The sequence below is a fragment of the Passer domesticus genome, chromosome 2 (genome assembly GCF_036417665.1).
Source record: "Passer domesticus isolate bPasDom1 chromosome 2, bPasDom1.hap1, whole genome shotgun sequence".
Lineage (NCBI taxonomy): Eukaryota > Metazoa > Chordata > Aves > Passeriformes > Passeridae > Passer > Passer domesticus.
In genome coordinates this window covers 27,992,505-28,004,898 of record NC_087475.1, presented here as the reverse complement: position 1 = coordinate 28,004,898, position 12,394 = coordinate 27,992,505, and the positions used below count along the sequence as shown (strand labels likewise).

The 12,394-nt window shown below is 43.0% G+C and overlaps 1 protein-coding gene and 1 long non-coding RNA gene across 15 annotated transcripts in view; one reads left to right on the top strand and one right to left on the bottom strand.

Annotated features, from left to right (window-relative positions):
• Positions 1-12,394, bottom strand: part of EDAR (ectodysplasin A receptor) — a 72,116-nt gene that overhangs the window by 22,705 nt on the left and 37,017 nt on the right. For 2 of the 4 annotated variants that reach the window (XM_064407937.1, XM_064407940.1), the window contains exons 2-4: positions 3,255-3,323; positions 2,441-2,563; positions 1,188-1,369 (exon numbers count right to left, since the gene is read on the bottom strand). In XM_064407937.1, the coding sequence (XP_064264007.1) occupies positions 1,188-1,369; positions 2,441-2,563; positions 3,255-3,305 (356 nt within the window). In that variant the 5' untranslated portion in view covers positions 3,306-3,323. Of the gene's footprint in view, positions 1-1,187; positions 1,370-2,440; positions 2,564-3,254; positions 3,324-6,159; positions 6,653-11,203; positions 11,235-12,394 lie in introns of those variants that run through there. The other 2 variants (XM_064407938.1, XM_064407939.1) reach the window with 2 other exon arrangements.
• LOC135293583 (uncharacterized) overlaps positions 10,324-12,394 on the top strand; it is a 33,070-nt gene continuing 30,999 nt past the window's right edge. For 10 of the 11 annotated variants that reach the window (XR_010355672.1, XR_010355675.1, XR_010355670.1 and 7 more), the window contains exon 1: positions 11,013-11,165. This is a non-coding gene — a long non-coding RNA (uncharacterized LOC135293583). Of the gene's footprint in view, positions 10,464-11,012; positions 11,166-12,394 lie in introns of those variants that run through there. The other variant, XR_010355671.1, reaches the window with a different exon arrangement.

Sequence of the window (12,394 nt, the reverse complement as noted above, 5' to 3'; positions counted from 1 at the left end):
CAGCAACTGTGACCACTATTTAAGTTTCTTGCTCTTTATTATATATGAGGGGAAGTTAAGAGGGAGCTTTTTCAAGTCACATCATCAGTCTGTTTGGCTGGCAGCTAGACAAGTCCTTCATTTTATTTGTAAACTGTGAAAATTTCACAAAGACTTACTGATAAAATAAACCTGGAAGCTTGCAGGGCCTCTTTAACAGGGCTGTGCTATAAGGAGTGTGGGTTATACAGCATCTGCAAACTGCACAAAAGCCAAAGGTCAGTAGGAATTCCTTTCTAAACCAAAGAGGAATAGTGGCAGAAACTGAGAAGGTATGTAAGGTGAGGTTCTATTTTAGTGTATTTACTCACCCTATAAAAAAACATCAAGAGTGCATATGTATGCTTGGGTTTGCAGACTTTTAGATGTAATATCGTCAAGGATATACATATCCAATGTAGCAATTTCTTTCTCACCATTATTACGAGAATTATAGTGAGGATAAGAGACCATTACAAAGGTGGACTTAATAAACAGCACCTATTTTAAGCCCCTTCAGCCAGCCCTGAAACTTGTTTTGACTCTGAACAACACTACACACACTACATTAACAGCCCCTCAGACTCCACTCTGTTGTGTAGAAAGGACCCGAGAGACTAAAATGCCGTGGTAAATCTCACTGAACAGCTATGTTAGCTAATACTGTCAACTGCTGACAAATGTGCCAGCTGTTCACATCTGGAGGGGAGATATTTTATGCCTCTAACATGCTGTAGTGCCAGCATGGACCCTACAGGGTATTTAAGGTGCTTTCATGCAGCTCATATGTAGGAGGCAGGACTTAGAAGGTGGCCCTCTGAAGCTACAGCTGAAGGCCAAGCTGGATTTCTTTGAGTATTTAAAATGGCATTGCGCAGCTGTGCTTGTTTCATTCCCTTTCCATTTCTAGTAAGAGGAAAAATTTTCTAGTTGTTCCAAACATTGAGATTTCAGTAAGATGAAAAATATCTTCTTTAGGGTCCCTTCCAGACCTAACTGTTTTATTAAACTCACCAATACTTTTGAAACATTTAAATGTATTGTTTTAGCAGAGATGAAAAATAATAATTTACCAGTATTGTACCTACAGCTTTGACATGGAGAGGCTGTTAGAGATTTTGACATTAGAAAAGTACTTCCAGTGCCTTGGGTAGAGCAAAAGTCCTTACCCTGGGAGACAAGGACCACACTCTGCATCATTCTCCTGGTCCCCAGGCGTCATGACTGTGGCTCGAAAAAATCCCTCGCAGTCCTTGTGCCGTCGGCATATCTGGTACCCTCCTTTGGAAAACTTCTCTGAAGGGCAGGGGATGCAGCCGTAGTCCTCATCTTTGGTGCCATATCCACATGTCTGCAACAACACACAGCCACTCAAAAGCAGTCTTGTGCTGCACACCAACTTCTAGCAAAGGAGAATGTTCACAGCCTGCCCCACTGGCCTTGCAGCACAAAGGGAGAGGAGTCTCTTGTTTGGCCTGTTGGTGTCTAGCCTACAAACACCATGCAGGGATATAAGGATGCAGCATGCTGTGTGCTGGAAAGGGAGAAGGGGAACTGGAGAATTATACTGTTTGTTAGTGCCCCCCCATACTACTTCTATCCCAGTCCAGCAAACTGTGGGAATTAATTTCAGCTGCTGCATGGACAGAAAGTGAACTAAAAATGGAAGAGTAGAGAAGACTCCTACAGGAGAAACACAGCTGCAGCAGGGCTATCAGCAGTTTTAGGCCAGGAGACCCCAGAGGGAACAGCCCAAAAAGCAGTGTTTGGATGAGATTTTGTAACCTCTGAACTCACATGTCCCAGCTGAACATTACATTTAGATTAAATAAAACTAAGCCCAACTGGTTATTTAAACATACTTGTTTGGGACTACCAACTGTGTGAAATACTTGCAATAGGATGTTTATCCCATTAAAACCAAACAGGATTTCAGTAATTTATTTTTTTTTAATAAGCAACAATTATCTGCTGTAAATCAAATGGTTACTTAGGAACCATAATTTAAAGTATTGCAGAAACACCCATGTTCCTCTAGTGCCAAAATAGCTTAGCAGGAGAGCAAAATTAACTTGTCAGTGTGAGGGACCAGCAAGCAAACCAGACTGACCAATTTATCACTCTGTATTGGAACGTCAGCCTCAGATTCTAAATAACTACTGAGATGAGAACAGACTAGCAGAGACTGTGTAAGGAACTTGTACCTTTCCATTTTTACAGTATCCCTGGGATATGGATTGCTGGTGTGCATGCAAGACGCCTCACTCCCACGGCACACTCGGAGGTGTGGGTGCTCCTGCTTAGGCACCCACAGCCTTCCCATTTCCTTTCCTACCCGTTACTTCCACACAACAAAGCATTTGGGTTTTTTGCATTTGGTGCTGGCCATGTTCCCCCCAGCAGCAGCAGAAGCTGGTATTACCATGTAAGGTTCTTCACCCGGCTCGCACTTGGGGCAGTCATGGCACATGCCCGTGGTCTGGTTGTAGTACTCGTTCTCACCGCAGTTGGAGTATTCGGCACTGGCAGAGTACACCAGGGAGACCTGTCACCAGAGAGCATTCCAGAGCACTGTCACTTCCACTGCCATCGTCCTCCGTGCCTCACCCCCTCCCCTTGCACCTCTGCCATGGCTCAACAGGCAGCAGAGCCAGCACTGCAGAGTGACACACGCCCAAAGCTCAGAAGCAGAAGTGGTGACACTATTTAAATGGGAGCAGACACAGGTTTCAGCAACCTGGTACTTCCAAGAGTTTCTCAGAGACTGACATTCATGTTTGTTGACACTGCCACTCCTTAAAACACTGAAGGCCATGATTCCTGACCTGTAAACTCACATGCTCTCCCACACAAGCAAATGCCAGAGTTCACACCCTCATCACTCCCAGCTCTAATGAGCCTTCATAAATGTGACTGCAAGGGACAACTATAACAACCAGAGATAAAGCACTGCCTCAGGCCTCAACAACAATAGGGCTGTGCTTCATGTGATAGCCAGGCTAATGTGCTTTTCTAGCACTTTCTGTCTCTGTCTCTCCTTCCCCCTCCTTCCTAGCAGCCATGGTTTAAACTGCACATTCTCTGGTGTTTTATGGAATGAAAATTATCACTGCATTGAGGTTCAGTCCCCAGGTCATGTATGGCTCTGCCACAATTCACAGGTGGTTATGAATAACCCAGGCAGAACCCTGTTATCTTTGCACACTAGAGAGACATGTGCACACAGAAATACCTACCATCAGGAAAGGGAACACGTGAGTCCATTTACGTTCACCCAGGTGAGCCATGCTCTCTTGATATTTTACCTGAAAAGATAGAATTGGTGATTGTTTATGAACATGAGTAAATATTTGTGTGTGTTGCCAAAATAAGAACAGAAGGGCTCATAAGCAGAACAAAGGTTACATGGGAGCAATGCCCAGAGGTCTAAACAAAGAGAGGGGGAGATGTGCACGTGCAGTCGTGCACACACACAGACACCACACCCCCTTACTGCACATCTCTTTCCTCTCTTTGGGAAGATCATGGCAGGAGGGGATCCATTTTTACAAAAATCTGTGAAAGATAAAGAACCAAGTTTGAATTCTGGCACCTCTTGGCTTGCTGAGAAATCCTCCCATGGAGGAAAGGAGGGCTGCGTCTTGACCACTGAAATGAAGTAGCCTGGCTCGTGTCCACACCAATTAGTGCCTGACCACACTACATTGAGTTTGTCTGGGAAAGATCCGTATGGAGCAGCCAAAGCAGAGCCAGGGAGTGAACCAGTGGCAAGCAGTGTGGGCAGTCAGAACACCAGGGCTGCACTTTCCTTGCTGGCTCCTGTGGCTGCACTGAGAAAGCCCAGAGCTGCTTTCCGTTCTTTAGCAAGCATCAGCTGCTTTTTGTTCTTGATAAGCAAACTGCAGATTTAAGAAGTTAAACCCAAGGAAGGAGCCAAACCTTATATCCGAAAAGCTATTGAAACAGTTGGGAAAAAAAGAAAGGCTGAAATCAATGTTACAAACAATTATACTAATTTTTTAGTGTCTTAAAATGATTAATTTTGAATAAGAGCTAATGTTCCACGTTCAAGTACTGGATTTCTTTCTAAGGTGAAAAAAGAGACAGGAAAAAGAGGCTCAAATTGATTTTTTTTTTTTTTTTAGTGTGATACAACCAATTTAATTATATTGTTACAGCACATAATATGCCCTGGGGGTTTTAGAGCTCCAAATTGTAAGTGTTTGAGATACAGTTGCGACATTTTGCTCCTACCAGATGTAAACTACTCTTTCAATTTTCCTTGCCTCAGACACTAGGAGACTTTTAGCCTCCCAGAAGAGTACAATTACTGTTTTGTGCCACATTCGAGCATACAACTTACATGAGAGCAGGGCTCTCATTTGAGATAGCTACTAACATTTACATTTTTAAACACTAAGTAGATTAAGCAAAGATTATATCACTCCAGCATCAAGCTATGAACTTGCTTTATATGTTCCTTCCAGCAATTGGGCTAGCTGAGACAGGTAACTGGGTGGGTGGGTGGACAACCTGAATCATAAGTATATTCGTTTGTGCAGGAAATTGCACTTTGAAACCTAGAAACAAAAGAGAATCAGAGATAAATTGTCCTAAATCTGGGGGTAAGAGATGGAAAATAGAAATTCCATTGTATAAAGTGTCAAACGTGAACTTGGATGAAAGCTTTGTCTGTGGCAGTGCAGTTGCCTGGAAAAGTTCCAAGGATATAGTCTTAATGCATATGTATGTTAAACTGTACCCTACTTATAAAAGACTTTGTGAGACCTTAGATATTAATTTTATTAAGGCCCCACTGGTGCTTCTTAATTACCATGTTTATTATAAACCTGGTCTGAGGCTGCTCAGAACCAAAAATTTCAGCAGTAAATGTTGAATCTGTGACTTTACAGCAAGAGTCTATCTTACAGCAAAACCATGCTTCAGTTGCTTTCAAGCTACCCAGATGTTCTCTGTTTGAGGTTCTTGTATGCAATCATAGCCAGATTTGAAAAATGGAAACAAAGAAGTATAGCCCTCTAATGTTCCATACAGTCTTCTTTATTTGGCATTTATTTACATAAAATGTTATAAGTGTCAAATTATACATACATAAATAAAATATTTTTCTCTCTCTTAATATAAATATGCATGTGGGGTATGTTTTGTATGTAAACATACTTTTTTCCCCTCCTGCATTCCTTCATTTTATGCAGCAATATGTCAAGCATATGGGGAATACTTCTTTTAACTAGAAAAAGCTATTTCAAAGTGCTAGATTAGAACTCCAGGGGAAGCTTTTCCCACAAATTGCAATATCAAAAAAGTTAAATTTTGGTATTCATCCTCCCATTCAAGTACACTGCCATAAATTGGCTGTGTTATTTCTGTTGGTTTTGTTTGTTTATTTGGTTGGGGTTTTTCTTCCTTTGGTGTCAAAACTCAAAACACTTATTTTATAACACTGGAGTGAACATGGGAGTGGGGGGAGGGAGATGAAGGAGGTTTCTGGAGTAGGGCCACTCGACTGGGGAGATACCTGAAGGTATCTACCAAGATATGCCAGGCTGCTCTTGGGCTTGCTGTCAGTTTTCAGGCATGGTAAATTACATCTCCACCATGCTATCTGCATCTCATTAATCCCATCCACACAACAGAGGGTCTTTTAGTGCCAAGACTGCTTTTCTTTCTAGTGACACCTATGAAGATACATTCAACCAGCCAGCTCCTGACAAGAAGCAGGAAAAAGACTGACCAGACATTATGGCCCCTAACCATTAAAATAAATTGGTTCTTATTTAATTATTCTCCTTCAGCTGAAGCAAATGGCTTTCTCCTGTGGGCTGGAATGAAGCAGTGAGCAGGAAGGAGCTGGAGGTGTATTTTTTGCTGGGACTCTGGTATCGCTCCTAAGGAATTTGGGATCTCCGGCTGCCTGTCTGCCAAGCCCCGCAGAGATCCTGATTTGTGTTTTTGTTTGGGACGTGTGGGTGTCTCCAGAGAGGAGGTGTAAAACATAGATGGTGTCTTTGTGGATCAGGTGTGCAACACACAGCAAGTCTCATCATGACTAGCGGGGGTTGCTAATTACAGCTATATTTGTCTTTTGGGCATATTCGTTAATAGCTGGTAAGAATATACCTGTAAGATGACAGGAAAAGGAAGACTATTTTCCCAATGGCAACCACAGCAAGAAATGCTAGAGACTCCCTGTCTCAGCTCCTTTCCTGTAGATGCAAAGCAGAAAGTTGGGGAACAGAAAAAGAGATGACTGGAACCCTATTACTAAAAATATTTCTCCTCTCAGACCAAAAATCCCTCCATACAGTCCTTGCAGTTCCCTATCAAGAACTGGTAGATACAAATAAATAATTAAATAAGTAATTTAATAAGTAAACCACCAGGTAGAAAATATTTAGTTCATGCTGTCTAAACAAGAACAAGCATAATTCTGTGTAGTTAGCCTTCAAATTTGATAATTTACTTAGATTATTAGCTAGCACTGTCATGATTTATTTACAACATCCATAATTATAATCAGAGTGAATATATGAAATGTGCAAACAATGAGGTTACCACAGCTGGTGGACTAAGCCAAAGCTCAGAGCTTTCAATGGATGACCTTACAAGTTCTTCTAATTCTCTGGCTTCAGTAAGTAATACAGTGGAAAAATAATTTCCTATCCTAGACTTTTTGGTTTTTAAAATACAGTTGAAAAAAGGAAGAAAACAAACAAATGGACAGAAATGTTTTTTATGCAGGCAGATGGGGGCTTTTTCATATCTCTGTATTTCTTTAGTGTCATTGACATAGATACACTTCAACAACAGAAAACAACCTTGTGAGAGGGAAAGACACAATCACTGTCTCAACAACATTGCCAGTTCCAATAGGCCTATACACATTTCTTTTCTGGGGTTTCCTAAGCAGCAGTTTGGTAATCAGGTCTGTGGCTAGGAATGTAATCTCTAAGTAGCTAAATACCAAATTGGTATCAATCATCAATTCACATCCAAGACCCCAGCTAACAACAGAGACAAAGGCTTTCATATAAATAAAGGTGGGCACATTTCATGTCCTTCACAGGGCCACCAGCAAACCCAGCACTTGCCCTGAGTTCCCAGGGTTTATGGGAAGAACCTCACAAACCACCTCTTCCACAGATTATCACAGTTTTTTGCATGAGCTCAGTAGATAATCTCTGTATGCTCCCAATGGTGCTAAATCCTTTTTAACTGAGATAAGCATATAATCCTCACTGCAGGGCCTCACAGGCTTCAGAGTTCAGCCTGGCTCCAGACTTCTGAAAAAAGATGCAGTCTGAGTTTTGCTTTCAGGAGGGAAGCCCATCACTGAATGACAATGATGGCACTGCATGCTCAGGGACAGAATAAACTCAGCGAATTAAAAGTAAATGGAAACACAGAGATGATGGAAGAAATCTATTTTGCAGCCTTAATTACAGTTTGCATTGTTGTGAAAAAATACTGTACAGAACATTATTACATTCGTAGGACAACACCAGCTATACTGTTTCCCACTGCTTCTTTATCACTTTGACCTTGCAAATACCTTAAGAATTTCTTCAGAGAGATGTAAAAAGTGCTAAAATGAGACAACTCTATTCTCCCTTTTTACCCAAAACATCAAAAGGCAGTGAGAACAGCTCAAGCTGCACATAAAACTTTAATTGCCCTGTGATCTGGCAACCCTGTCAGAAAAATAATTGATTAATTGAGTACAGAAACAATACTTTTTCCAGTGGGAACAGTATTGACAAGAGGAGACAAAAGATTCTTTAATTTGTTAATGGGGGCACTGTGTTTTGAGGACCTGGGGACAATCAAACCTAATGAAAAGCCATCCATCTCCTACAGGGTTGCTTATTTGGAAACTATGTCTGGAAGTTGATATTTGAACCTGTTTTCTCACCGTTCATAAAGGCACGCGTAGGTGCCTCAGGTAGGCAGCCCACCAACTTTATGAAACATTCTTTGAGGGAAAAAGAGGCTACCATGCAGGAACAAAGCAAAAGCAGGAAATAAGGACAGGGTTTTCTAACACACTTTGCATGACTGACACACATTTGTGCAGAAAGGGGGCATTTACAGGGTCTGAGAGGACCCTGGGGTTTCCCACAGTGCACACACTGTTGGCTGGTACCAAGCCAGCTGTGCCCCAGCCCCTTGCTGCTGGCATGGCCCTGATTCAGCCTCTCCCCTGGCCTGACATTGGTTTTACCTGCCAGCAGCATCCCTTCAAAGCCCAACCCTGCCAGGCTGCTGGAGGACCACTGTGGTCTCCACTCCCACTCCAAAGTCCACTCAGGGCACATGGCTCTCAGGCAACTCCTCTCTGTGCTGCTCCAAGCCATTTGGGGATGTGAGAGGGGAGTGAGCATAGGATGGAGTTTTTGGGCAGGAAAATGGTAATTAATTAATGTCACAACCCGCCACCACAACAAATACTCATCAGTGATGTTCATGCTAGACAGACTGGTGTTTGGGTGGGGAAAGGACACCAAAGGGAAAAGGCACTCATGACCTCCTGCCACGGAGGCTACTGCAGTTGGTGACAGAATTTACTGAAATTGCAAATAGAATAAAAGTCCCATGGTGACCATTCAGCAATATTTTCTTTATAAAAATAAGAGAATATTAGGGAAAAAAAGTGGCTAGGGATTTGCATCTCTCCCAGTCAAAAGGCTGCCCTGATCTTAGGAGAGGTTACATAGGCTCTTTTGCTCTCTTATGGGGTGTTTTACTATAACTAAATTTTAAAAATAAAATAAATAAAACAATAAATCTGTAATGTGTCCTGCTGCATAGTTAAGTAAAAAAACCCAGAAACCTTATATTTCTGACATACACACACACACACACACACACACACACACACACACATATATATATATATATATATATATATATATATATATATATATATAATGGGGAAAAAATCTTGAATGCTTTGGCCAGTCCCCAGAAGGATTCTTCTCAGTGGAACAGGCTTGCTTTCCACCTCTGCTTGCTTTTCTAGGGTGATTTCCAAGAAGACTTTCTGATTATTTTCAGCTCCTCCTAATGTCTTGCAGAAAGTGCTACAACAGTCATATTATTCCTTCTGGTTTCCTTGCTTAGGTATTTGTTTTCAGAGGGCTTGGGCTTTTCTTTTGAGAAGCACTGGCAAAGGTGGTGGTGCTGGGGGCACATTAGGGCTGCACCCCATCCTCCCCAGCAGATCTCCTGCTCCACCACCCAGGTGAGCTCACCCTGCTGCCAGCTCAGAACTGCCAGAGGGCATTTGAGTTTTCCATGGAAATAGTGGGAGGATGGATCTTACATCACCGTGAAAAATTGCAAGTGAACATGCTAGACTTCCCAGACTAATACTTCTAAGATGAAAATTAATGAGCAGCAACACAGTCATTCACTGGATTGTCTCAGTGCCACATCTGCTCAGTGCTCTCTCCATCACCATTTCCTGAGAAGTTTCCCCATCTACTCCTACCCAAGGGACAGGAAACTTGTTTTTGGAATTTTGCTTCAAGGGGCAAGGTAAAACTGCTGATATGGAAACAATTTAAATTCAGAAGCTCTCCTGAGACAAGTATTGCTTTCCATTTGGAGCAGAAAATTAAAAGCCTGTTAGGAAAGTACAAACTACCAAATCAATGATGGTGCTTTTCTAACACCTTTTCCTTTTCGCCGTGCTTTACTCTTCTAGGTGACAAGTAACAAAGTAAGAACAGTCTGAGTCTTGTTTTTCATTATTAGGTGCAATAAGGATTTGAGCTCACACTTTGCTTCCACTTCTCAAGGTCTGTTCCTGGGAGCTGCTGATCAGATCAAAGATCATCATATTTGGGAAGCAGATGACAGTGTAGACACTGTCATTCTTTAAATACAACAATGGTTCATTATTGTGTTTATTATTGTATTATTATTTAATACAATAATGGTTGAAATTTAGAAATACTTCACATGAAGGAACTGAGATGAAATCTTGCAGTGACCATTGACAAAATGTATTGAAATTGTAACAGGAATAAATCCTGCAGTGACCATTGACAAAATTTACTGAAATTTTAAATTGAATAAAAGTCCCATGGTGACCATTCAGCAAATAATGTCTGTTCTTAGCTCCACAGTAAATTTGCATTTCTTAACTAAAAGCCAAATATTGTTAGAGAGATCAGCACACAGTTCTGGTTTTCCCATGGTTTACATGCAAACATCTGCATTGCTGCATGTGACAGGCGCAGAGAAGAGCAGCTGGGGTGCAGCGGGAGGGAGGTACAGCCCAGCATGGCAGTGCCTCTGCAGGTACTGCACAGCAGGTCCCTGCACGGGGCAGGATGCCATGGGAGAGTCCCGGCCATGAATTCTCCCTCCTGGTACAAGTGCACTGATCAGTGGTGCAGCAGTTTCACTGTTTGGCAAAGGTAATGGAGGCAGCAGTATGCCGTGGCCATGTACACTTTGGTACTTGATATTAGAATCCCAGAAAAGCCTCTTGTTTGTCAATGGGCCTCTGTCTCAGAGACAAAGGGATACGTATGCTGCCAACAAACATTAAGTTTTTTATTATTCTACTTTTTACATAACTGTGTTTGAAGAGGGACTTATTATTTTTGTAAACTAAAGGCTGGCTGCATTTAAATTGAAAGCTGCATCCCAAGCCGCCCGGGCCACCATTGTTGGGAAGAGCAGGGGGAGAGAGCGGAGGGAGGGGAGGCATCCGCGGGGAGCGGGCCCACACAGCGAGCCGGCGCCGTGCCGGGTGCCCGGGGAGCGGCGGCTGCAGGCCCGGAGCGCCCGCCGGGGCTTGCGGGCCCCGGGGCCCGGCAGGGGCATGGTCCGTGCGAGCAGCCCCCATGGGCCCCATCTCACGGCAAGGCTCGCCATGGGGCTTCAGTGAGGGGAAGGAGCACAGAGGCTGAACCAGTCCCAGTGCTGGGCAGAGGAAGGCGCCTGGGCAGCCAAAGCCCCGTGTCTGTGGGTACTGGCGAGCCACGGCCTGCTGAGGCTGCTTTGTGCCAACCACCACATGCACAGGCAGGAGAGGCAGCAAGCTCCACCTTGGCTGAGAAGAGCTGAAGTTCCAGCCCATCACTTGGACATGCCTACAGGAATCGCGTTTACAGGCATGTGTGTGTACACAAACACATCTATTTATACACACATGACTTCAGAGAGGCTGAGTGTCCTTCACATCTCTCTTCAGCCACGATGTCCCAAAACTCCAGGGATGTCCTAGCGCAGTGGCATCTCTATGGTCAACATGCTTAGTAGGGTTGCAATTGCAAAGTACGCTGCCTTTGCTCCTAGAGAAGGAGGCAGAAATGGGTTTCTCTCTTGGAATACTTTCTCTTTCAAGTCGATAATCATGAAATCTCTTAATAATTTCTCTGAGGCCCTCATTTCTTTTTTAATGAAGGTGTTTACATTCCTAATTAAGGAGTGCATTAAGCCTAGTGGTACCTTATCTGATAAACCCATTAGTAGGCTATGTCAAGCTGAGCCTTTCAAGGTAGCAAGCTAGCTTTAAAACTGGTTATCCTCTGGGCTGAAATATGCAAACCAAGAGCTCACAATTAACTTGGGTTAATTACAAAATACCAGAAATGTAATAATATATTTAAAAATACAACACAAGTGCTAATAACTTTTTTTTTTTGTAGTTTTCTCCTCCCCTTCTTTTTTCTCCTCTCTGCAGGAGCTCACAGCCTGTCACTTTGTTCCCAAGTAACACCCCCCCATGCTCCACAGGTGTTAACCACCTTTTTCTCTCATGTGGAGGGATTCATTAGCATAACAAGACTGATCCAAGAATTCTTGCCTCTGCCTTGCAGTTAGCATGGATTTTTCTGGTGCTCTCTGGACCTCATAAACAAACGGGGGTTGAAATGTTTATTTTTTCTAGGTCTGTCAGTTGGTCTGATAAAAGACATCTCTCCTATTTCTCCATGCCTATTCTCCCAACACCACCATCACACGACTCAGGAAAACTTTGAAACACCACCTCCTTGCCACACAAAGCTTGTGGAAGTAACCATTTGACCTCCTTCCTATGAAGCAGCAGCCTTGTGACTGCACCCTGCCTGTTTGGGAGCAGCTATTGCTTTCCAGCATGGCACTTTCAGCTGCTTGTCATTGCAGCTTGCAGCCCAATACACTCACCTAAATAAGACTGGTTTTGAGAGACCAGGCAGGAGTCTTCAGTTCAGTGGTTGCTCTTTTGATGTGACCTGTAGGACCGGTCTCATGTTCTGTATGCATGAGTGTCAAATGTTTTATCAAAGTCGAAGGATTACATGGTGCCCTCTTTATTAGGAATTAAAGCTTCCTGTCAAGGGGAACTTAGGAGCCAAGT